The sequence below is a fragment of the Malassezia globosa genome, assembly GCF_000181695.2.
Source record: "Malassezia globosa CBS 7966 chromosome Unknown mgl_sf_2.1, whole genome shotgun sequence".
Classification (NCBI taxonomy): Eukaryota; Fungi; Basidiomycota; class Malasseziomycetes; order Malasseziales; family Malasseziaceae; genus Malassezia; species Malassezia globosa.
This window is the reverse complement of record NW_001849872.1, coordinates 945,320-969,556: the sequence shown is the minus strand read 5'-3', so window position 1 is coordinate 969,556 and position 24,237 is coordinate 945,320. Positions and strand designations below refer to the sequence as shown.

Below are 24,237 nucleotides of genomic sequence, written 5' to 3'. Positions count from 1 at the left end.
TCGTCTCTTGATTTATCTACCCAGTCCTCGGGCCGCCTGCGCGAACCTTCTCTAGCTCGCGTAGACGCGGGAGCTCCAGGTCGAGTGGGCGAGCGACGATCGTCATTCGTGCTGCCGTTGGCGCCGTTCAAAGATGGTCTATAACTTGTACCACGATAAGGTGGTGATATTGATTTTCTGCGTTCCTCATAAACGCGTGGCGAAGATTCCGCTCCTCGGGACTGCCAAGCGTCTCGGCCAGAGTACGATGGCTCCTCCCGGGGCATGGTCGTCGAGCGTCAAGAGGGACGAAATTCACAATCACGTGTTGATGTGGCACTCCACCTGTGTACCTGGAGATGACGCTGAAAAATAGGGTGCGGGTGCCTACACTGCTTTGTGTCTTTGGAAGGTGTCGCCGCGCTTGTTGGCTGACAGCTGTCGTAAGAGCTGATTCGTGTGTGCCGTGGTAGTAAAGGGAAAGTAGTGCAAACTACGACCGAAGTGCGCGGGTGCGTGTGCAACGTTGAGCAACGGCGGTATTGGGTGTGATGTCGGATGACAAGTTCCGTGATGCGTTCCGACCGCGAGATGCAGATGGAGGACGAAAAACCAACAAAGCACCAGTGCAAGAAGTGAATCCAAATGTACCTTTATATATGGCTCAAACGCCGTGGTACTTAAATGTGGGTGGCAATGCATCGTTGGAACATCAACGAAAACCTGCCCAAACCAAAGCGGAAGCGGGTCTTGACGATTGGTACAAACGCGGAAGAACGGCTACGACAGCTACGCGTTTTCGCAAGGGCGCATGTGAAAACTGTGGTGCCATGACGCACAAAACCCGGGAGTGCATGGAGCGCCCCCGCAAACGGGGTGCCAAGTGGACTGGGAAGGATATTCAACCGGATGAAGTGCTAGAGAGCCTGGAGCACTTGGAGTATAACTACGATGCTAAGCGGGACCGATGGAATGGATACGATCCAACAAGTCACAGAGCTGTCGTAGAACGATATGAAACAGTGGAGGAAGAACGTCGCCGGCTGCGGGAGAAGGTGCTTGATGAACAAGCGTCTACAGAAGTACATGCCGCAAAGCTAGAGGCGAAAAAAGAGAAAAAAAGACGCGCACGAGAGGACGATGATTTTGACAGCAGCAGTGATGATGATGACGATGACGATAATGAAAAGTACGCGGAGAAGGCCAGCATGGTCGGGCAGAAAATCGATTCAGACAAGCGAATTACTGTGCGCAACCTCCGTATCCGCGAAGATCGCGCGAAGTACCTGTACGATTTGAATACAGAGTCTGCAGCACATTATGATCCCAAAACGCGATCTATGCGAAGTGCGCCTAATCCTGATGCATCTGAAGATGATGCCTTTGTGAGACCCCACGCTGGACCAGCGGATCTCACCAAGATGCAAATGTTTGCTTGGCAGGCCGAGCAACGAGGCGATACAATGCTGCACATGCAAGCAAACCCAACAGATCATGAACTCCAGTTCAGGCAGTCACAGCAACGGAAAGAACAGGAAACGAAAGAGGTCAAGAGCAGCATTTTAGCGCGCTATGGCGGAGTAGAGCACCTTGACACTATGCCACCTGAGCTACGTACCGGCCAGACGGAAGCATATGTGGAATATAGCCGCACAGGCGAGATCGTCCGTGGGCAGGAACGTGCAAAGCCTCGCTCTCGGTATGAGGAGGACGTCTTTGAAAACAATCACACTAGTGTGTGGGGCTCATGGTATGATATGAACCAGGGTGTGTGGGGGTACCGTTGCTGCCACAATACTTTGCCACGATCTTATTGTACGGGCGAAGCGGGTAAGGCGGCCAATGCCGCTGCATCGGCCTAGAGCGATAAACGCTTGTGTGACTCTGCAGCAACCTGTTCGAGAAGAGCCGTGTGTTTCTTCGTAATCTCTTCCAGCTGAAGAATTCGTTAGCTTGCTGTCTCTTGCACTGTGACAAACCTTTTTTGACTCTTTCTGTGCCTCGTTCTTACTCAGGATCTTGTTGTCGCTGTCGTGCTTCATGTGTTTTTGCGCAGATTGGCGTACATTCCGCAGCATCGTTTTTGCATGGTCACATTCCTTTATGCATTTCTGCAGCAGTATCTTGCGCGTTTCGCCAGTTGGTCTGTATGTTAGGTAGGAAGTAAATGTGTTTAACGAACTTTGGAACATGTACAATCATGACACCCTCTTCATCGTGCATAATCTGTGGTGCAAGATCTTTCCCGACTGCATATATGGCCTTTTCAATGTGCTTCAAGGTCTGAAAAGTGAGAATCACACTTACGCACCTCAGGCTCATACGCTGTGATTACCAACACATTGTCGCGCACACCAACAGTGGCAAAGTTATGTAACGGTATAGGCTTGATGCCCTTTCCAGTAGACACGCGCACATCGTCCAAAAGTGCTAATGTCAGTGGGCACCCGTTAGATTGCACGTACCTGCATCAACCCGGCCAAGGGATCCAACAAGCGTGCGTACATGCTCACTGCAGCGTGCCACGACGCTTTCCATTTCCGAAGAAGTACCATTTAAATCAAGCTGGGGAGTTGCATCCATTGGTTCTGCCATCTTCTCGTTCACTGCACCCTTGTTCTTTTTCTTTTGAGGCATGTGCGTGGCGCTAAAAGTACGCGAGGTCAAGATGATTGGCGAGAAAGGAGCTGCCTTGGTTGCGAAGGCAGGGATGTTCGGCAAGAATCTTGGTGCATATCGTGGAACATTCACGATATATTGCATCCTTCTAGTCACCATAGTGAGTGTCATGACGTGGGCAAGCCAAGTCCCGTTCGCTTCGAGAGATAAGAAGTATTCTAACTTTCTGTTGCTTTTCGATACGTGACTCAATTTATGTGCCGCACCTAAGTATTCGGCTATCCCCACTGGTAACTGACACATGACTCAATAATGGAAATCCCCACACGCTGCCGACGGTATCAACAAGTGCACTACGCACTAATCTAAGCACAAATTTGGAATACTAGCAGAAATTACACGAAGCCACATGGGCAAGGGTATATCAGGATGCAGAAAGGCCAAAACAGTTTCCACCATCCGCATTAATCATAGTCCTCATCCTCTTCGAGAACACGCTTGACTCCATGTGATTCGTTCTCGTCCCCGTCAGCCATGGGCGTGTCTCCAGCCCCACTTGGAACGCCATCCTGGCGAGATTCTTTCGGACCATTTGATGGTCGAACAAAGGACTGTCCAAACTGCGCATCGGGGGGGGGATCCGGTACAATAGAAAAGTTGACATTTGTGAGACAGTGTTCCGGCGCGGGAAGTCGAATGCCGTAGCGATTAGAGACAGGGGGAAGCGGCACACTGTTCAGAGACGAAGCCAACGACAGTAGCATCTTCCGTATAAGAAAAAAAAAAAAACTCTAGCCATCTCGATACGTACCTCCTTGGGCGGTGGTTGCGTGAAACTATAGTTGACACGACTCTGGATGGCAAGTTGGACATCGTCAAACGACACAGTACTACCACTTTGGCGCGAGGATGCATGATCTGCATAAACCAAAGCATCTTGAAGAACTTGCGTGGTATAACCTGGGTGTCAACGATGGGTCACGTATCACTTACGGTGAGCAAACTCGAGTAGCTGCACCAATACTGCCGGCTCTGCATCCTCGACACCCATACTGGCTAGGATGAGCGAAACAAGACGAGCATCACGAGGTACAGGCGCTAACGATGAAGAATCATCCTCCTTAGATAGAATGTCAGTTTTTGTCGCTGACATCCCTGCACTACAAGAGGGACCGACTGAAGAGATTCAAGACTAATGAATATCGGAAATGGTCGAGCTTGGCGACCCCCACACACGCGCTTAATTCCGCGAACAACTTAGTTCCCCTACACCTACAATCCCTAATGAATCAAGTAGTTGTCGGCCACCAGCACTGCCTCATGCGAAAAGTGCCGAGGTGTACCGGTTGGTGCATCGAGCACATTCAGTACTTCCAACGGGAGTAGCGCACTGTGAGCAGAAAAATCGACAGAAACAGGGAAAAAGACGTCCACCGAATCTACGCCGCTTGAGACAGAGAACTCGAGACTTGCGGACGCGTTGGCATTCGAGATGGCGGCGGTGCGCCAAACGACCATATTGTTAGACGAATCGATTTCACAAGAACCAACTTCTGGCTCAGAAATATCAGGTTGTGTACCAGAAGGCACTGGAACAGCAATCACCACATCCGTCAGCTCGAGAGACGAATTTTCCAGCTGGTATTCAATATTGACATCACATGCGCCATCACCCGACGGACTGACCCATACAGCGATCGACAATGGGAGAGCAGATTCATCTTTCGTGACACACCTCCAGCGAAGCACCCCAACTTGCTGGTTCAATGGAAACTCACGCTTCGGATCACGAAGAGCAATCTTCCGTTCTGCCGACCAAGGCTGCTTGTCAACGTGAGGGTGAGTGCGGTATTGTACTTCGGTTCCACCAAATTGCTCACTGGCATTCATGAGGATGCTAAGACGTGTAGCAGATGGATCTGTGATTTTCAACAATAAATCGCCCTTGATTTCAAGAGATTCAAGCCCACCATCGCGGTTCCCTGTGACAGATACACGTTCTTTCACCGTCAGGTGCACGTTTTCTACCGCATGTTTTTCAGCCGGCATCGCATCCAAAGGCTGAGCTGGTGCAGGCTCATTCGATGAATCCGGGATAGAAGATGCCATAGTAACCAGCTGAGGTTGATCGTGCTGGGCAGAAGCAACAGATACACTCTGCTCAGCTGGTTCAGATTTCATCTGGACGCCTGGCTCGCAAGGTTCTTCCGCTGGCTGTGTCTCTTCGTGTGGGTACAGGTTGTTGGGCTGCGATGTCTCCGTGGGTTGATGAATGTCTTCATATTGGTGTGCATCCTCAGGCTGAAATTCTTCTTCCGAACCCAACGTTTCCTTTGGCTGATGAAGTTCTTCAAAACCAAACGTGTCTTCCGCACTGTGGCCCTGTTCAAGGTTTAAATCATGTCCAGCTTGGTGCGCTTCTTCAGGGTTATAGTCTTCTTGTTCATAGGCCTCTTCTGGGTAGTAATGCTGCTCTGGAGGATAATCTTGTTCAGGGTGAGGCGCTTCTACAGGCTGAAATGCGTACTGGGAATTGGAATTTTTTTGCGGCTGGTAAGAGTCTTCTTGGAGGTACGCATCTTCTACTCGAGCAGGTTGCTCAGATAGTGGATCCTCGAAGCCTTGCACACGCTCTGGATCAAATGTTTGCTCAGTGACGCCATACTCGTCCTCACGATTATTCACGCTTGGCTCTTGATGAAAGTCACTATAAGTGCGGTGTTCGTGGCTGTCTTGCTCTTTGAATTCAGTATTGGATGTGCCGAGTTGTTCGGGGTCATGGGTCGCCATTTCCCACGTTGAATGTGTTACGACTGACTTGCTCTCTTGGTTGGGAGCATCTTGTGCAACTAACGTTTCTTGCATCGCAGATTCTTCGGTGACAGGTTGGTCCATTAGATTAGGAAGCTTCACTGTTGATTCATGCGGGACATCCTCGACAGAGTCAATCAAAGCGGCTTCGGTAACTCCAGATTCTTGCTTTTGAACAGGTGATTCTGCTTTTTTTTCAGTGGCTGGAGCTGAAAAAAGTGTCTGTGATCCACCTACCGGTCGACCACTTCCTGATTGTGGGATAGACACTTGAGCAGGCGCGGGAGCAGGCTTGTTGGTAGGTCTAGAAGGGGGCTTTGAGACATGTGAAGGCCGAGCTGCAGCACGAGCCTTCGAAGCGGCTCCTTGAGCTGGTGCGACAGCAGGCTTGTGCGTAATAGATGCAGAGCCTGGTGCGCTTTTTTGCACCGAGCCCAGTATCGCGGACCCTTTCGGTTTTTTCCCGAGCTGCATGCCTTTCCCTTTTAGAGGCGTTGTCTGCGCAGTTGTTTGTGCCATAGAATCCTGCATGCCATAAACAGGGGCTGTTGGTGTCGCGTCATACGTGCGAGAAACCGAACCAACATCGCTACCAAAACCTGCATTAGAACGTCTCGAAGCATCACGGCGCTGCATTTCGAGCTGACGAGCACGGCGTTTCAATTCTTCTTTAGCTTCTAGTTCCTTGTTTCGCTCGATAATTTCATGGATCCGTTCTTCATGACTGTCCATTTCAAGCATAGTGCGGACCTGCGAAAGAGTTACGTTCTCTCGATAGCCCATGGAGACGATCTCATCAAAAGCTTCAAGAATTTCAAAGCACGAGAGAAGAATCTCTTGCTCATCAAGCGAATGACATCTATCACTGACGGCGCGCGCAAAGAGATGCAAAGAGTCAATGTCCTGGAGAATGTTAGAGTTCTTGGTCGTGATGAGTATCATGTATAGATCCTCCAAAGGTTGGTAAACGAATCGCACAGCATCTGTTTCCACGAACGTATGCTGCGACCCAGAAGTGATGAGTTTCGGGAAAGAGGCTAGCAATGCCTCGATACGAGAGCCAGTCATCTCTCGGAATTGACGAGAAATGACCGCTACGCCAGTTAGTCGTCGAGTCGCAGGACGGATGCTTTCAACATACGTTTTCCACCACGCGTAGTAATTGAAGCCGCTAATAGCACCTTTTAGAGTCAATATCACCGCTTGCATCATGTTTTCACATACCATTCTCCTTGTCTGGTGCTTGAAGCGCACACGCCGGTCAGTGAGTTCAGGATGGATACCGTGTGTCGAAGTAGTGCGTCACCCGCGCCTCACGTGACGTCTGTGCCACGCAGATGGGACAGCCCCAGGTCGTTGGATGATCGAAAGGCTCTATGGTCGGCGCTCATGGGACTCTAAAGCGACGCCAATTGCATTGTCTTGAGTGCGTGGCACAAGAGAACGGGGAACCAATCGTGTATTATAACGTTACTTCATGTACGCCATCTCGAGTAATGACGCGCACGTTAAAGTTGTTAACATCTATGACAAATCTCTTGCGCATTTCCTCAATGCATTGCTTCAGCAGTTTTAGACCTTCATCCAACGACATATCAGGCCTGTGATAGCGATCCATTGTAGATAGCGTCAGATATGAAGCATAGCCATGAGCCGCGAATGGCACTTGGACGAGTGTACCAAGATAGTCTACCCAATAAAGAGCAGGCTCGGACGTAGGTTCATCGTAGCCGCCCAAAAGCAGGTTCACTTGATAAGGATGGCGCGAGCGGATTGCTTCAGCAAGCTGAGATCGAATCCAAGATGCAGCTGCTTTTGGTCGAAGATCAATGTTATTACTGAGCATTAGCCTTGTAGAGCAAAAAAGTTACATACCGAATGGAGTATAAACGCATGTTCCGTTCGATATATTCCGCAAATTGAATGGTATCTCCTAGACATGAGTTAGTCATGTTTGTTTTCAGAAAACCCAAGTATTATCACGCAGCAGAGATTGCGCAAGCACCATTTCTTTTAAGTTACTTACCAGACTCACCAGCGTATGCCATGACTAGACGTTTCGACAAAACTTTCTGTTTGTCATCATCTGACTTCATTTTTATAATCGACCGAGCTGCATTTCCGTCTGATGCGATGATGGTGTAGCCTTTGCCCGTGATTCCGAACAAACACTCCATCGTCACGAACCAAAGCAGACGAATAGATGTGTAGCCAGGCTCAAGCGATCTATGATGACGACGCTGCCTTTGTCACGTGATCGAGAACGATGCGCGTGTCAACCCACGCGCGATGGACGTGCATTCATAGATTTATGGTGATCGCAGTTGCGTGGAGAGACAGGGGCTACCGACAAGCGCATGATGAACGAGGACGCAGGCTCGGATGTGGAAGCAGCACGAAGGCATCTTATACTGACGGAGGTATTTGGAATACATCCACGCGCTATTGTTGATGCTTTGGTAGTTTCAGCCAATGAACACTTATATATTCAGGGCCAAAAACTTGAAGAGACTGTTTGTGGTCTTTTGGGTGACACCGAACAGGCAGAAAAATTGGCCGAAGAGAGCGTGCATTCCGTCATGACGCTTCTTGAACATGCTATTGATCACACCATGGACACCTTCGAGCTGTATTGTCTGCGCTCAATTTTTGTCGTCACGCCAGAACAATCACAATACATGACAATGGCGCACCATCGAGGGCTGGATCTACGTCCTTCGTGTTCTTCTCAACTTGACCCCACGCCCGAAGAAGAGCACGCATCGGATGAAGTTCCAATTGTAACTGACATTGAAGACCAACTCCTTCGTCGTATTGCCTGTGTACGTAAATATGTTGCCTTCTCACACCTACAGGCTCGTGCCACTCAACACCGGCTAGCTCAGGCGGAAGCTGCAGCTAAAGTTCGACTGGAGCGCATGAATATGGTTCAACGTACATATGAATTTATCCTTGAAGGTGCAGAAAAATTGAATGCCGGGAACGACGGAGATACGTCCTCGGCTGTACTTAATATTGCTGATGATGTCATGTCTCAAGTGTACGGGGTTATGGAAGCATTGGACACATTGATGGGTGCTGAACCATTTACTGCTACGCTTTCTATGACATCAAGTGAAGCTAAAGACGTAAGTGAGCGTGAAGGTATGGTTGATGCGAAACGTGAATGGGAGAAGGGGCGCGATGAATACTTGAATTGGGAAGCCCAGCGCATCATCGCAAACATGAAACGGTCTCCTACGTAAATTTTCATTTCGTTTCCTTTGCTTTTTCTTCGCAACTAGCCGAGGCGCATTTGTCGACGTATACCCTGATTACTCTGTATTGGCGATGTGCTATATCATCGATTACAATGCATGAGTACAAGAAATCTTCTCTTCATGAGACCTGTGGGCCAGCGCCACTTTCACTGCTGTCAATAATGTTCGTGATGTGACTGATGCTGCTGTTGCTGAGCCAAGGCCTGTTGGCGATAATACTCTTCCCACTCTTTCGAGTAATCACGCACTGGAGCGCCATCCTGTTCAGCATTTCCACTTTGTTGTTGCTGAGCGGCTTGTGCAGCATAATATGCAGCCCATTCAGCCGTGTAATCACGCTGTCCTTCAACTGGCTGTGTCTCTGTGGCCCATGCACGCTCATTAGAGCCAAGCGAATTCCAGCCGCCTTCGGCATAGGAACTGTCCGGAAGAGAATCGCGATTGCTTCGACCGGGTCCAGGTGCATTCCACACTTCCGGGTCGCGCCAAGGAGGAATTTTCTCACCACGCTCATTTCTAGGTGGGCCCGCGTAGCCAGACACGCCTAAATACCCGCTTGAATATCCACCTGGCTGTTCGCCTAGTTCTGCCATCAAAGTAGCATACTCTGTGTCGACATGTGAAGTGGCCGGGTCCATCATTTCGCCGGTATTTTGCGGTGCCGAGAAGCAATCCCGCGCTACGTGACCGCTTTGACCGCATTTATGGCAGACAATATAGGTGGTCCAATTCCGATCATGGGGACATTCGAATTTGCGATGTCCCTTCTCACCACAGTTTTGACAAACCTGATTTTCGTCATCACGCAGCGTTCCATTCAACACAGCAAGCTCTCGTAGCTGACTGCGCTTATGATCGTTCTGCGTCTCTGGCGTGGAGGCTGCTGTGGCCACCACTTCGTTGATCAACTTAATACAATGTTTTATAGATCGATCATTGTCAGCGGTTACAATGCAATGCATGTCTTCCTCTTCACCATCTGTCGACCCCTTTCCGTGTTTGACACTTCCACGTCCACGAATATGAATTTTCGCGCCACTCTGCCCCTCCATCTTTTTAAGAGTATTTCCACGCGGCCCAACAAGCAAGCCAAAAAAGTTGATTTCGGGAAATTCACGAACAGGCAAATAGACCTTTTCGGTGGGTCTTCCAGCTTTCCGACTAGCATGAAAGTCTAATGGGGGGCGATACGATGGATCAAGGCGCATTTGTCGCTCAACCAAGCGTGTGCGTTCTTCTTCTAACTTGCGTCGGTAACGAATTTCTCGAGTATTGTTCCGAAATCCATGACTGTCGTACGTAGGCGGTGGTGATGGTGATCTTTCGCGCTCGGGCGGTATCACATCGCCCGTGCGTAACTTGCGATTGATCTCGTCCATGCGGACCTGAACAGCATATCGATCCAACTCCTGACCGGAAACATTGCCGGGGATAGCAGCCGATGATACATCCTTTCGATCAGTTTCATTCCCCCAGCGTGAACGACGCTTGCGCGCGCCTTCATGAGCAGGTTCACGAGTCATGTCATGGTTGAACGATCGTTTAGGTGCCTCGCGTTCGTAACCGCCAGCGCCACCACCACCGCTAGAAACCGAGCTTGAGCCCCATCGTCGCGTACTACCGAGCGGCTGCGCATTCATGCCTGTTCTCTGGGCATTACTTCTCCACGACATGTTTTGCGCGCTGCCTTTCTAGCAAGCTTGGTCACTACACTCTTAGGCTTGGCTAGAGCAAAAGCGACGCCTCACATGCGCTGCGTGAGATAAACGGGGGCAATGTCGTTGCAGCGAATGCCACGTGGATCCACGTGTTCGTGTGGTTCTTTGACCCAAACTCAATCGTCAAGATCCTGATTGAATTAGAGGCTGTGGATCCTATGGCTAAAGGTTCAGGCGGGTCATCGCATCGTCGAGCCCAGAAAGCTCGGCAACAGTCCAAAAGCACAAGCCAGGCAGATGAAAATTCAGGGACTACCTGTCACTTACAAAAACCTGACCACACTCGTGCGGCCCATTTGAACCCACAAGATGAATCGGATGCTGCCCAACAAATCAATGATAAGTGCGAGCCCGAGTTAGATCGAGAGAGAGGTATGATGCCGCAAGATACAGAGGAGAAGAATTCAGGCGTAGATTTCGAGATACCAAAGGAAAGAGTCATGATGAATAAACATACCATCACTCAAGAACCCCCAGAAGAACATGGTAGAGAACAAGAAGCAAACGTGCAATCCTTGCAAGAGGAGAACGAGGCATTGAAGAATGAGATTGAGTCTATACAGCAGACACTTCAAGAGAGTCATCAGGCATTTGCCCACCAAATTGTCCAACTCTCAGTGAGTCATGATCAAGAAAACGAGGCCGCGCGAAAAGCACTATTGGACAAGCTGGAGACAACACAAGAACTTCTCTCAACGTCACAAGATCGTGTCCGTATACTAGAATGTCAAGTTAAGGAACAAGAAGAAACTATATCCACACTTTCTTCATCAAATAATAAAGGTTTGGCACAGATGGTATCACTGCAAAACCAAATCACTGTACGTTTTCTTCAAGGTGATCGAAAAGGGTTAAGCTTACTCTGCAAGACGATATTAGCCAATGCTCCCGAGCCCCGCACCGAGTCATTGGCTCATATTGCCAAGGAACTAGGATACACGGAATCATCTGATTATGTGCGTATAAACTCCTACGTGACTAACATTTCTAGTCGTTTTTGGAAAAGGTACGAATGACTGCATGCTTGGCTTATTCATGTACTACAGTTGCATGCGGCGCATCATGACAGATATACCAGGCTGCATAGTTCAATTCAAGCAAGATACCAGACAGCAGCAGACAAGTTTGCAGAGGCCCTTCGTCAAATTGAGAAGGCTCTTGAACAATCGGCGCCGTCAGTGTCTCAGGGCATTCTAGATCCTTTGTGTTCCTTTCAAACGCATCTCGTTCATAGTCTCGCGTTACCAGACGCGTCGCCTTACTCGGCCGAGTGAGAATGGGATTTGGAGGTCATCTACATTTGTGCAATGACTTTAGGACTCGAGTCCGGCGTGCCAAGACTCTGTGGTACAATGGTCGAGCCAGTCCCTGGAAAGAAGGCGCCATTTGATCGCACGCATCGTTCCAACTCATTCGATGCGGGAGGTGCTGTGTTACATGCGCTTGCGCGTTCTCCGCATTACAATGAGAATCTGCATCGTCAAGGTGACATGGAACCTGTGCCCGGGTTAAACCTCGACGCGGGTTCGGGAGGCTCGATGTACGAATTTTTCGTTCACAAGTGGGAGATTCCTCGCAAGCTGTTCCATTGTGTGACTGGATTTGTCGTACTCAATCTTTACAGGTTGAATGTGGATGTGCATTTGATCGTTAAAGTACTGTTTTACATTTTCCTTGTGGTTGCCTCAGCAGACCTGCTTCGTTTGAACTCGCCTTCATTTGAGCGTTTGTATGAAACTGTTCTTGGTGTTCTTATGCGGGAAGGAGAAAAGGAGCGTGTCAATGGCGTTGTTTGGTACTTGGTTGGCGTCATGATGAGCCTGCATTTTTTCCCGGAGGATATTTCTAGCGTTTCGATCATCATTTTGTCTTGGTGTGATCCTGCAGCATCTACTTTTGGTCGCCTTCTTGGAAAACATACTCCGTCACTTCCGAGTCGTATTTTTGCCCGTCGTAAATCACTCGCTGGTTTTGTTGCAGCCTGGATTGTCGGTACTTTTATTGCATATCTATTTTGGGGCACCGGTATTGCAAAGCGAAGTGAGCGTGCTTCGGGCGTGTCCTGGATGCCTGGCGGATACGCTACTTTTGGCACTCCTCTCATGCCGATTCTTTCCGCACAGCCTGGCATGGTTTTGCACATGGTTTGGCAGCATCGGATCCGGGTTTTTCTGAGAGACTTAGGACTATGACGCAGACGCGGGCGCCTGCAATTCCTCCTATCGTAATGTATCTCTCATGTGGGCTTCTCGCTGCTTTTACCGAGGCGCTAGAGATCGGGGGTATGGATGACAATGTTGCCATCCCCATCCTAAGTGGCTTTTTGATATGGTTCATGCTCTGGCTTTGGGGTTGGCTTGTGACAAGCCTTTAGAGTGAGTTTGTATTCCGAGGGCTAGTTATTTTATTTTATTATTCTCATATATACATAACTACCTGTCGTATAGTCTGTCGGTGCTCGTGTTCGGAATCTCTCAGATCGCTTTTCAGTTCACGTTGAACGAGTTCTTCGTATAGGTGGGCGTCCATGCACGCGCTGGTACAACATGCCATGGTATTTTCGGGTTTGGTACAATTGCCGCCATATGTAGATTGTTAAAGCGAAAACCACGATCAGTACATTCAGGAGCTAGCGTTAGTGGACATTTCGCTTCATCAGGACACTTACCACAAATTGTGAATACTTAAATACTTCCGCATGAACAAATTTTCCGCATGCACTCCATCCCTGCACCTGAGCATTAGTGCCAGTATGTGTGCACTGTACTTCCTGTCGGTTGTTGTATGGTCGGCAATAAGGGTATGCTAGCTGTTGTTAGATGCTGCACGAAACACACGTTATTCTCTGGGCATGGCTTGCATTCGCCCATTGGAGCACATATGTATTCACTGATTTGGGTGATTTCTGTTTGATCGAGCCACGTCGAAGGTAGAGACATGCCCGAGTCTACTTGCACCTGTTCGCTGGTAAAGGCTGACGGTTGTCTCTCCACTGTGATCGATGGACCGAGTTTCTGACGCAAGCCAAATTCATTAAAGAACGCGTTTTTAAATCCCCGTCACAGGATGAGGCAAATCCCAACACTGGATTCATGGACATTGGATCAAGATCAAGCTCTGATTCTCTACATATGTGATGAGTCTGCCGACTGTTGTGCATGCCATGCACGCGCCATCTGTAACAGTTTGTGTGCAGGCTTATTCTGTTCCTCATCATCAGGGAACGCAAGGTCATAATACTCTTCCATTACCCCTTCTCCGTCTGGAACCTCGCGACGACGCTTGATTACACGTGGCATCCTGGCTTGCACAGAGTCAACACTAGCTGAATCACCATGCTCGACTTCAAATGCTTTCCATGCTTCTAGAAGTACCACACGCTCCTCTTTGACGCCCTCCTCCTTCAGTCGCTTGTAACCACGCTCAAAGATGGATCGAGTCTCCTTGGCTGCTTCCTGGTGCGAGGAAGCGCGATACGCTAGTTGTTCATCAGATAAGGGTGCTTCTCGTCCCTCCTCTTCAGCTTCTGCATCTTCATCTTCTTCCAGGGCGATCACTGCAGCCATTTTTCCGAGTGCGTAGCTAATCCATACTTTAACATGGCTAGTCTTTTCGAGCAATCGCTCATACAGCGCGTCTACACGCTCCATCTCTCGTTCGCCGAATTCAAAGTCAATGTAGGCCTTCCATAGTACTTCCGGCATATCGAGACCACCAAGCTCAGAATCGGCCTGACTAATCCCAAGCTCATAAATGGCACGAACCCTCTCTAGATCGAACAAGTTCTGCTCTAATTCGGCAAACTTGACCCACGTTGCTGCACTGCTAGGGTCCCATTCGATCCATTTTTCGTACAACTTGCGTACCCGGTCAAATTCTTTTAATGCCATTTCAATTTCAATGTAGCCTTTGAAAAGTTTCGGTTTGGGTGAGAGTCCAACAGCCGTCCCAAGGATCTTTCGAGCCAGCGCTAGATCTAAACGGCGAATCTCGAACTTTGCATAATTGAGCCACAGTTTTGCGAACGTAAACTTTTGGTGCGGGATGGCGGATATCGCAGATGCATACACTTTTTTTGCCCGTTCGAGATCCATTGAATCTAACTCCTCAAATAGTGCATATCGAAGCCATAAATATATATAGCGACGCCACAAACGCTTTTCCGCAGTCGGTGGAGTGATCCGTATCCCCCGTTCATATACATCACGGACTTTATTGCAGGCGACCTCTAAAGCAGAAATAGGAGCACCTTCTTCGACAAGTGATCGGTACGACTCTTCTTCAAGGCGCGCGTAATCGAACCACGTATCGTAGTTGCCGGTCGTTGCGCCATTCGCCGCTTCGATTTCTTCTTCGTACTGCAATCGGCGTTTTTGAGTAACGGTGTCTTCGACCCCTTTTATACTACCGAATTGTTTTTCAAATCGGGTATAACTGGTATAGATGCCTTCGCTTCTGGCGCGAGGGATGCGTTCTAGGGCGTATTTATAGATCATACGCGCACGATCGAATTCACCCTGTCGGGTCTCCATCTTGGCAAAGGCAGTAAATATGCTTTGTGCGCGCTCGAGTGCTGCTTCTTCTTCTCCAAAAAAGTCAAGTGCCATGTGAAAAACTCGCCGTGCATTGTCTAGATCATCTCTGTCTTCCTCGTATTTAGCCCATTTGATCCATTGCTTGGGCTCGGGATGGCAAGTTACTGCTCGCTCCCACACAGCACTAGCCCTGTCAAATTCATGATACCGAACTTCGAACGCAATAAAGGCATTCCATGCACGTTCATCGGGCTCCCATGCCATCCAACGCTCAAAAATTTCACGCGTGCCACTTATGTTACCCAACAGCTCTTCCACATGCACATATTTATACCAGAGCTGATCGATGCGAGGCAGTATTGATACAGCTCTATCAAACAAGTTTCTTGCATGGTTTATATTTCGCATTTTGAGCTCCTGCTCCGTATATCGAAGCCAGAGGGGCACATGATGAGGGTCAACATCAAGTGCACGTTCAAACACCGAGCGTGACCGGTCCATTTGACCTTGCGTAGCTTCCCACGTTGCGTACCTTATCCAAGCAGCCATCTACATGTAAGTAGGTCAAATTACGTACGTTCCCTCTTAATCGACGGATAGCATCCTCATATTCTGTGCGCTTTCTCGCTCGGTAGTCCTCGAGTTCCTCGTAACTCTCAATTCGCAAGCGTGGTGTCTTGCGCTTCGGTGCAATCTGACGTTCCTGTGCCTCACGCAAGAGTTGCTCCGCTGTGATCTGAATCGGCGCTGGTGCGCGGTTTTTGATTCTCGGCGCTCGTCCATCCCCCGACATGCTGCGTGTGCCTATCACTTGCACGTTGGACGACCGATATGAAAGCGTGGCGTTAACAGTTGCATTGTCACGTGATGGTGCTGTGGCTGATGTGGTCATGTCCGATAAATGAACCAACAAAAATGCGCAACAGAGGGAATATTGCGGATGCCAAGACTTGGTACAGCATTTCATGGACTCAATGCGCAATATGAAAAGACGGACTTTCGAAGTCCTTGCACTGGAACCACTAGTTGTACAAACATGACTGCTTCAACGTCCCGGAGCCCTCAACATCGTCCTGACTCAGAAAAACCGCTCAAGCTTGCGTGTGCTACTTGTATTCAGGGTCATCGCGCTTCCACATGTAAGCACCAAGATGGATCCAAAGGCCCTCTGCTGGTAGTGAAGCGTCGTGGTCGGCCACTCTCACAGTGTCAAGAGTGCCGTGAACGCAGGCTTCGTACCGGAAGACATACTCGTTGCGACTGCAAGAACAAAACAAAGCGTTGTTCCGATGCTTCGACAGAACCACCTGCCAAGCGACAAGCTACACATACCTCACCGAGCCGTGTCACTGAGACTCCTTCTTTTGGACGTGGTCCGCTATCCTTTGAATTTCTGCTTAATCCTTGTAATTGCGAAAATGGAAAGGTTTGCATATGCTGCAAGTACCCATTTGCATGCCCGCAGACTACGTCCTCACGTTCAGAGTCAATCCAATTGCCGCCCATTGCTCCGAAGGCATCGAATGGTGAACATGAAAGACATAAATCTTTGCTTGAAGTGACACCATCGCATTGTTGCATTCCGTTGTCGACCAAGACGCCAGTGGATTATGATCGTTCCATGAAGTTATTGGCACGGGCAGCAGACATGTCTCGCTCTTACAAACCCGAATGTCAATGCATTGGTCTTTGTCGCTGCATTGGCTGTGCAGCTCACCCTCTGAATGTGAACAGTTCAGCAGATCTCAATGAATCCAGCTGCATGTCCTGTGTCTCTTGTGATTTATCATTGGAGCGTCCATCAGGGATTGATCATGTTGATCGATGGGCTCGTATTAGGCCATCTCTATGAAGCTCACTTCCTCATTCGCTGTAAAATATTTTTTCCCAGCATGCTAAGGCGCTCTGGCACGATGAAATCCCCTCTATACTGCGATGTAAGATTCCCATCCTAGCGGGTATCCCTGCCGGCATGTTACCTGTGATACTTCTCGGCTTGGATGGTCGCTAAAACTAAACTTCTTTTCCCATAGACTTCAACACAGACATTAAGAAATGTGCTTTTCTTATTTCAACGCAAGAAATGGTCAAAATTTGACCAACGAACAACTCCAGACGGTGACTTTAGATTGATGAATTTAATCTATAATGTAAGTGGAGAAACACCAATTATTAATCAAAAAAGAATACTGAAAATATTCATCTGATGCAAAGAAAAAGCTGGGCCCAACCGGGAATTGAACCCGGGACCTCTCCCATTTCAGGGCTCCCCTGAGGAAGTAGATTGATCTACCCGAAGGGAGTATAATACTACTATACTATTGGGCCATCGAACTTACTGTTCGACTTGATTAGAATGGATATAAAGTAAATTACAGTACACAAATTCCAGTAATGCCAAATATGCTCGTCGTTTGAACGGGAAGGTGGCGTTTTCACAGTCTCGCCCAGAAGTAGAGCATCGTGAGCCAAAGTGCATGTCAATCTAGTGCTAGAATCTACCAAAGAGCGCGACGTTCTGCGCGTTGCTCATGGGCTACACGCTTGTTCATACCCCATGTCGCTCTTTTTAGCTCCGTCTCTGCCTGACGGGCTTTGCGGACATTTTTAGGAGCTGGCGCGACAATACTCACAAACGTGGGTGAGCAACCAAACATCTTGGCTAGCTTTCCAGCCGTAAACTTGAAGGGGTCCTGAGCTCGGAGCTGCTGCAATTCTGCAACTTTCTCAGGAGACAAGACATTTGTGGCAAGACGCGCTTGTCGGTGGTGCTTACGGAGAGCGGGTGGCAAGCCAGCAAGCTCAGTTTCTGAGATGGGAGCAGGCGCTGCAAATAGAGTTTCAGCAGCAGGCACGGACATGCGACTCGATGGTTGGGACGGTGCAGGGCGAACAACGAATGTTTCACGTGTTGGTAAGGAAAAACGAGAAGCGTGAACGCTTGTGTCCAGAGGGTCACGGGGATGACGGGCAGGCGTATTACGCATCTTGCGAGCACTTGAAGAGAAGGTGCGAATGGTGCCCAGGAAACCCTTTGGACCTGCCCAGGTACCTTTGACCATGTTCCGGTAGTACACCCAAGGGAAGAAGTCCTTCTTGAGGTAGTAGAAGGCGCGCTGGGGTTTGGACTGATCAATACCATACTTGGAGAACGTTTCGTTAAGCTGGGCGCCGTACTTGAATTCCGCCAAGAGTACTTTGCCATATTCAGTGAGAAGTGGACAAGAGGTGTAGCCATTGTATGTGGCTGTAAGTTCTTTGCCCTCCAATGCGCTAAGCAGGTTGGCCACGAGGACCGGGGATTGACCAGTGATAGCGGCGGCGGTCTTGCTCGTTGCAAGTGAGCTCGAATCACCCAAAGACCAGACATTGCTGTACTTCACGTGCTGGAGCTTAGCCTGATCAACTTCGGCGTAGCCTGCTCCGTTGGCAAGAGGCGATTTCCTGAGGAACTCAGGAGGACTCATGGTCGGAGTAACGTGAAGAAAATCGAACGGCATCTTCACCTGGTCGCCATTCGGGCGTTGGAATACAGCTGTTTTCCCTTGGTCTTCAATAGCCACAAGGTTGTGTTGGAAGAAGCCCGAAACGCCACGTTCCTCACGCAGCCCATCCAGTACCTTGCTGTAATGTGGCACGCTAAACATGGTCGGCATGCCTGTAGCGAAACTAATCTTAATGGGCGAAGAGGCATCGTGTTTCTTGTACAAGCCAGCCTTGGTCCATTTGTCCAATGCAAGCCACATAATCTTTTGTGGTGCGCCAGCACACTTGATGGGTGATCCAGGCTGTGTGAAGATTGCCTGCCCCTCCTTCAGCTTGTCAATCTTGGGGTGCACATGCTGGACCGATTCGTACGTGTAAATGGAGCAGACAGACGAGTTCGGGTCGTGCAACGCCTCGCGAAGGCCTTTGATGCCATCAAGAGTAACAGTATAACCAGATGCAATGACGAGGTGTTCATAGTCAAGTTTCTTCCCTGAAGCCGTGGTCAACTGGCTCTGCTCCGGTGAGATGGTCGTTACTGCATCCTTATACAGTTGGATCTTAGAGTTCACAAGTGAATCCTCGTTGCGGCGCAAGCTTTCGCGCGTCTTCAAGCCACCACCGACAAGCGTCCAGCCGGGTTGGTAGTCATGAAAGTTTGATGGTTCGACAATGGCGATTTCATCTTGAGCGAACTTGCCTGTGTTCAGAAGCTGGTGCGACACGCTGAGGCCGGCCGTGCCGCCGCCAACAACGACCACTTTGTGCGCAGCATCAAGCACACGGGCAGAAGTAGAGAACAAACTGACGTTTCCAATGCGCTGTGGCATTGCTGCCTTGCGCATGACTTGTGCAAGCATCATGATGGAGATACTAGTACCAATGTCGGCGCTGAGTACAAGGCAACGAGAAAGGCTCTATCCGTTCCAGCACGACTATCGCGACATCCAATGTGGGACCGCTATCACGTGATAAGACGTCACAATGGTGTGCTTCGACTGCCGCATCCTATCTGCACGCCATCCGGTTTCATTCTCAGCACAACCGCGTGGAGACGAGGCGAGCTATTTGTGCGGGTAGTCATATTTGCATTACTATACATGCCCTGGCTCATTGCAGGTATCCCCATATACTAATATACTACATGGCCGTAGTACCTCGAGGCTCATACGGGAGGAATAACATTAGAATGGCCGTAGCGACAAAGGCGGAAGCCGAGACAAAGATGGGTGGTTTGAACCCGTTTTTAGAAGCAAAAATTGCTACGATGGTGGCCACAATGCCCATCACACGTTGCACACTCATTGCAAGACCATCGCCTGTGCCACGCTGGGGCGCAGGGAATACTTCATAAGTGATGGCATAAAGAACCGCATACATAGCATTTTGTGTGAGATACACAGCACAATTCCATCCCAAAACGGCATCGTTGGTCGTAGCTGTAGTAAACAAAAACAGAAAGATACCCGTGAGGAGCGTGAAGAAGGCCATAGTGCCGCGTCTTCCAATGACTGGGAGTTCCACAGCCGCGGCAGCAAAAAAGCTACCAGGTATGCCACAAGCAGCGAATATGACAAGCTGCCGATACTGTTCCGACAGACTCTGGTTTGCTTCCCCAGTATGGTTCATCTGTTTCAGATATGTAGGAATGAATGAGTTGTAGAGTGGGTATGCCAGACCCACCAAACCCCAGCACGTGGAAATCAAAATGGTATTGCGCGCCATCCGGGACGACGCGAACAGTGCAGACATGGGTGAGTGATGCATATGTTTCAATGTTTGGCGGATTCGGTCTGGTCGAAGACTGCTCGTGCCCCAAGCACGATCAAACCAGGTATTTAAATGCGATTTAGCGTGATCAGGCTTGATCTCGTCAGGCTGTTCGAGCGGCGGATCGTGCTCCTCCACCAAGGCAGGCTCGGCGTGAACGGTCGTTGAATACTTGGCACGGCGTAGCTGCTCATATGTGATACTAGGCGCCTTCTTGTTCTCTTTCGCGATGAAAACGAGTACGTCATAAGCTTCCTTCTCACGCCCAGCTGCTAGTAAAAACTTGGGCGACTCTGGCACCGGGTACACAAGGAAGCGAATGAGGAACATGATCATGACTGTCCCCCCGAGCAGGAACCACGAGTATCGCCAGCCCCAATTGTCCGACTTGAGACAAGGCGGGCGCATAGCAGGGTCTGTGCCATCCCAGTTGATGTTGTCTTCACAATAAAAGTTCGTAATGAAAGCCCAGCTGATGAGCGTTGCATAAAGCTGTCCTACGCACCAAAAAAGAGAGAGGAATGTGAGGATCCATTGTTGTGCACCTGGGATGTACTCAATTAGCATAGCACCATCAACAGGAAGATTCCCACCGAGGCCAAGACCCAGCAGACCGAGCAAGACACACATGACTGGGAAACTCGGCGCACCGCCGACAGCAATACCAAATGCTGCGGATAGGAAGAGAGTTATGTTCCATGACGGCCGGCGCCCGATAACGTCTGACAAGAATCCCCATGCAAGAGATCCAATTAGCAAGCCCGAGTATAAGGAAAAAGTAGCCCACTTTGATGATATGTCTTTGGCTGTCAAATCCCATTCCCCATCAACGAGTGTGAGGGTCATACCAAGAACAGCAAACCATATGTTGTCCGCAAGCCAACCAAAGCCAGCGAGAAGAGTGAGCTTTATCTGAAATGCACCAAATCCAATATCTTCGTGGATGGCTTTGTTCATTAATATGATCTGGCGTCCGTAGTCTTCGCTGACACCCACTTCCTTGGAAAAGAGCGCATTACTGTCAATCGATTCATAATCGGCCTTGGCTTCCTCATCCACCCATGTCTGCGTCGTGTGGTCTATATGTTCCTCTTCAATAGTCACGCGCGGAGTGTGAGCTGCCGGCCTCCCCCTCATTTCAGGCACTCAGGTACCGCTGAGGAAGGTATGAGCAGTGAACACCGATAAGGCAGGACGCGGTGCCAATTTCAGCGCGCTCATTCTTGCTATTGCCAATTAGGTCCAACCGCCCGCGTGCTTTAGCATTTCCAAACCGCTCGTCGTGTTCACGTGATGCGGAGACAGGACCGGCAACGCGTGTGACACAACCAGCACAGAGTGCATGTGGCCGCTTCCAAGGTTTCTGGTCAAGCAGGGTGGAGTGACTTATGTCATAGTGTGGCCTAACTTCTGTGCATGCATGGCAGGTGCTTAGTTCTCCGTCGTGTGTAAGGCACCTTGAGCATGCTGGCAAGAATGTCTAGGCGATGGATTTTTCCGATAATTCCTCAAACGAGAGCAGCCTCGTCATACGCACAAAGGCCTGCTGCGAGCGCAAGCTCTTTCGCTGATCGCATGGCGTCTGCCACCCGAACAAGAGCACCGGCGCCATCGTCGTCGTCATCGTCAGCGACAAATTCAACAAGTACAGCGCATAGCTCAGCGGCTATCAAAAAGACAGAAGAAGAGTCAGAAATCAACAACAAGAGCTCGTTGGATGTGCGAACTCCTCTCGGAGAGGCTTTTCCTGCCGTGTCCGAGTGGCATTCCGGATACCAAGGCATTGGTCTTCGTCCATTTCCTGCACAGGTAGCACATGTGCTTTGTGAGCCAGTCGATAAGAACGACGTTGAAATCAAGCCGGATGGACTGCTCTACTTACCAGAAATCAAGTATCGACGGATTCTAAATCGTGCATTTGGCCCGGGTGGATGGGGTCTCGCGCCTCAAGGAGAACCCGAGGTTTCTCAAGGTATACTCAGTCGTGAGTGGACACTCATTTGCTTAGGACGCTTTGTTTCGACAGCACGAGGCGAACAGGAATTCTTTAAGCCAACGGGTATTCCAACAGCCAATGAGGGTGCAAAGTCCAATGCGCTTATGCGGTGTTGCAAAGACCTAGGCATTGCTTCGGAGCTGTGGGATCCACGTTTTATCCGACAGTTCAAGGCCAAGCATTGTGTGGAAGTTTGGTGCCAAACATCCGATGGAAAAAAGTACGTATGTGGTGTTTGCGTGAATATGTGTACTAACAGACGTTTAATAGAAAGCGGTACTGGCGCCGGAAAGATGACGAGCCTTTCCAATACCCCGCCAAAGAAACAGGCTTAGTTTCTCGAACGTAATGTGCATGCGCACGCGCGCACGCGCGTGTATATGTGTGTGTGTATGGTTGCTGTATTTTTGCTATCTTTGTTATTCTTTTTTTTTTTCTATCCACATCAATCTGGCGGCTAGCCTTTCAGCGTCTTCGCTTACCATCACCCCCAGCTTTGGTAGCTCTACTACGGTAAGCGCCAGCCTCGACGGTATCATCGTCACGGTCGCGCTCATCTTCCAAACCCACTGCTTGCTTCCGCTTTCGTCGTCCTGCACCACCGGCATTCCCAAATCCCTTCTCTTGCAGCTCGCGGATCGCAGCTCGCTGTGCCTCACCTACCCGCTCCGAAAGGAGCATAATCATGTCGCGATCGCCCGCTCCGGGGAACTCATCCAACCTTTTGCCGATGGCCGCCTCGATCCGCTGCAGTAGCTCCACGTCATACTGCGTCACTAACGTCACACTGCGCCCTTGTCTTCCCGCACGCGCTGTGCGGCCAACACGGTGAATATAGTCTTTGGAGTGCGTAGGAATGTCAAAGTTCACGACCAAATCAACAGCTGGAATGTCCAACCCACGGGCTGCTACATCGGTGCACACCATAATGGAACGACCGCCAGCCTTGAACTTGTTTAGTGCACCCAGACGTGCCGTTTGCGAAAGCTGGCCGTGCAGTGGAATTGCTGAAAAGCCCAACAGGCGCAACAGCACAGCGAGCCGTTGTGCATCGTGAACAGTGCGAGTAAATACAATAATCGAGTGCCCTACCTGTTCATTCGCGAGATGAACCAGGTAAGTATCCTTGTGAGCAAAGGGCATAAACAAGTAATACTGCTGCAGTGTCGACACAGTAGAATACTTGGTGCCAATTTCTATGCGCACCGGATTTCGAAGGCTTGCCCGCTGCAGCTTTGCAACTTTCGTTGTCATAGTCGCGCTGAACAACATGGTCCGTCGCTCCTTCGGAATGTTCTGCAACAGTTTGTCAATGATAGGCCCAAAGTCTAGGTCAAGCAAACGGTCCGCTTCGTCCATCACAAGGTACCTGAGACTTCGTAGACTGAACCCTTTGGTATTTTCCAAATGATCTTGCAATCGGCCAGGTGTTGCCACAATCACATGCGGACGTTTCGATAATGCAATCGATTGTGTCATCATATCCATACCACCCACAATCGTCGCGCATCTCACACCAATCGTAGCTCCAAGAGCCTCAATTTGCTGGGAAATTTGATAAGACAACTCACTGCACACGCGTGTGGGTGTGCGTGTTAGTATGTCAATCTGACAATGCACAACGTCACGAGCCGATGGGTAGTACGTACCGAGTGGGTGCCAAAATACATGCGAACAAAGGCCTTGGATCATCCCAAAGTCCCTGCAGAATAGGTATACTAAAAGCTGCCGTCTTTCCGCTGCCTGTTTGAGCGAGTCCAATGACATCTCGACCCTGAAGCGCGTGTGGTATGGCCTGAGCTTGAATGTCTGTCGGTGCAGAGAAATGCAGCTTTTCACATGCCTCACAAATAGGCTCAATTACACCCAAATCACTGAAGGAGCTTGCTTTTTCATGTTCTTCAGCATCAGGAGCGTCAGCGTGCGGCGTTGCATGTGCTGTGTCCTCGCTCGACATGATTTTGCCCGTAACGTACAGGCTTCAAGATTGTTTCCAACAAATTTTTTTTGGCTTCGCCACCTCCACCACTAGCAAAATGCTAGAGGAAAAATGTCCTGACGTT

General features: G+C 49.6%; 14 protein-coding genes across 14 annotated transcripts; 5 read left to right on the top strand and 9 right to left on the bottom strand.

Moving 5' to 3' along the window:
• Positions 1-809: 809 nt before the first annotated feature.
• MGL_1285 (uncharacterized protein) lies at positions 810-1,841 on the top strand (the record flags this gene model as incomplete). The annotated part of the gene is made up of 1 exon (XM_001731965.1): positions 810-1,841. The coding sequence occupies one exon, from the start codon at positions 810-812 to the stop codon at positions 1,839-1,841; it is 1,032 nt and encodes a 343-aa protein (XP_001732017.1).
• On the bottom strand, positions 1,838-2,769 carry MGL_1284 (uncharacterized protein; the record flags this gene model as incomplete). The annotated part of the gene is made up of 5 exons (XM_001731964.1): positions 1,838-1,915; positions 1,959-2,124; positions 2,162-2,262; positions 2,291-2,409; positions 2,445-2,769. 5 exons carry the CDS (start codon positions 2,767-2,769, stop codon positions 1,838-1,840), a joined length of 789 nt encoding a protein of 262 aa, XP_001732016.1.
• A 293-nt stretch (positions 2,770-3,062) lies between these two features.
• On the bottom strand, positions 3,063-3,362 carry MGL_1283 (uncharacterized protein; the record flags this gene model as incomplete). The annotated part of the gene is made up of 1 exon (XM_001731963.1): positions 3,063-3,362. The coding sequence occupies one exon, from the start codon at positions 3,360-3,362 to the stop codon at positions 3,063-3,065; it is 300 nt and encodes a 99-aa protein (XP_001732015.1).
• Positions 3,363-3,879: 517 nt separating this feature from the next.
• MGL_1282 (uncharacterized protein) lies at positions 3,880-6,141 on the bottom strand (the record flags this gene model as incomplete). Its single annotated transcript, XM_001731962.1, has 1 exon — positions 3,880-6,141. One exon carries the CDS (start codon positions 6,139-6,141, stop codon positions 3,880-3,882), a length of 2,262 nt encoding a protein of 753 aa, XP_001732014.1.
• A 730-nt stretch (positions 6,142-6,871) lies between these two features.
• MGL_1281 (uncharacterized protein) lies at positions 6,872-7,586 on the bottom strand (the record flags this gene model as incomplete). Its single annotated transcript, XM_001731961.1, has 3 exons — positions 6,872-7,259; positions 7,285-7,342; positions 7,436-7,586. 3 exons carry the CDS (start codon positions 7,584-7,586, stop codon positions 6,872-6,874), a joined length of 597 nt encoding a protein of 198 aa, XP_001732013.1.
• A 180-nt stretch (positions 7,587-7,766) lies between these two features.
• On the top strand, positions 7,767-8,654 carry MGL_1280 (uncharacterized protein; the record flags this gene model as incomplete). Its single annotated transcript, XM_001731960.1, has 2 exons — positions 7,767-8,231; positions 8,265-8,654. The coding sequence occupies 2 exons, from the start codon at positions 7,767-7,769 to the stop codon at positions 8,652-8,654; spliced, it is 855 nt and encodes a 284-aa protein (XP_001732012.1).
• Positions 8,655-8,824: 170 nt separating this feature from the next.
• Positions 8,825-10,309, bottom strand: MGL_1279 (uncharacterized protein; the record flags this gene model as incomplete). Its single annotated transcript, XM_001731959.1, has 1 exon — positions 8,825-10,309. One exon carries the CDS (start codon positions 10,307-10,309, stop codon positions 8,825-8,827), a length of 1,485 nt encoding a protein of 494 aa, XP_001732011.1.
• A 1,385-nt stretch (positions 10,310-11,694) lies between these two features.
• Positions 11,695-12,579, top strand: MGL_1278 (uncharacterized protein; the record flags this gene model as incomplete). Its single annotated transcript, XM_001731958.1, has 1 exon — positions 11,695-12,579. The coding sequence occupies one exon, from the start codon at positions 11,695-11,697 to the stop codon at positions 12,577-12,579; it is 885 nt and encodes a 294-aa protein (XP_001732010.1).
• A 933-nt stretch (positions 12,580-13,512) lies between these two features.
• On the bottom strand, positions 13,513-15,471 carry MGL_1277 (uncharacterized protein; the record flags this gene model as incomplete). The annotated part of the gene is made up of 1 exon (XM_001731957.1): positions 13,513-15,471. The coding sequence occupies one exon, from the start codon at positions 15,469-15,471 to the stop codon at positions 13,513-13,515; it is 1,959 nt and encodes a 652-aa protein (XP_001732009.1).
• Positions 15,472-15,823: 352 nt separating this feature from the next.
• On the top strand, positions 15,824-16,774 carry MGL_1276 (uncharacterized protein; the record flags this gene model as incomplete). The annotated part of the gene is made up of 1 exon (XM_001731956.1): positions 15,824-16,774. The coding sequence occupies one exon, from the start codon at positions 15,824-15,826 to the stop codon at positions 16,772-16,774; it is 951 nt and encodes a 316-aa protein (XP_001732008.1).
• Positions 16,775-17,420: 646 nt separating this feature from the next.
• Positions 17,421-19,271, bottom strand: MGL_1275 (uncharacterized protein; the record flags this gene model as incomplete). The annotated part of the gene is made up of 1 exon (XM_001731955.1): positions 17,421-19,271. The coding sequence occupies one exon, from the start codon at positions 19,269-19,271 to the stop codon at positions 17,421-17,423; it is 1,851 nt and encodes a 616-aa protein (XP_001732007.1).
• A 277-nt stretch (positions 19,272-19,548) lies between these two features.
• On the bottom strand, positions 19,549-21,315 carry MGL_1274 (uncharacterized protein; the record flags this gene model as incomplete). The annotated part of the gene is made up of 1 exon (XM_001731954.1): positions 19,549-21,315. One exon carries the CDS (start codon positions 21,313-21,315, stop codon positions 19,549-19,551), a length of 1,767 nt encoding a protein of 588 aa, XP_001732006.1.
• Positions 21,316-21,642: 327 nt separating this feature from the next.
• Positions 21,643-22,523, top strand: MGL_1273 (uncharacterized protein; the record flags this gene model as incomplete). Its single annotated transcript, XM_001731953.1, has 2 exons — positions 21,643-22,394; positions 22,445-22,523. The coding sequence occupies 2 exons, from the start codon at positions 21,643-21,645 to the stop codon at positions 22,521-22,523; spliced, it is 831 nt and encodes a 276-aa protein (XP_001732005.1).
• Positions 22,524-22,639: 116 nt separating this feature from the next.
• Positions 22,640-24,131, bottom strand: MGL_1272 (uncharacterized protein; the record flags this gene model as incomplete). Its single annotated transcript, XM_001731952.1, has 2 exons — positions 22,640-23,744; positions 23,824-24,131. The coding sequence occupies 2 exons, from the start codon at positions 24,129-24,131 to the stop codon at positions 22,640-22,642; spliced, it is 1,413 nt and encodes a 470-aa protein (XP_001732004.1).
• Positions 24,132-24,237: the final 106 nt, after the last annotated feature.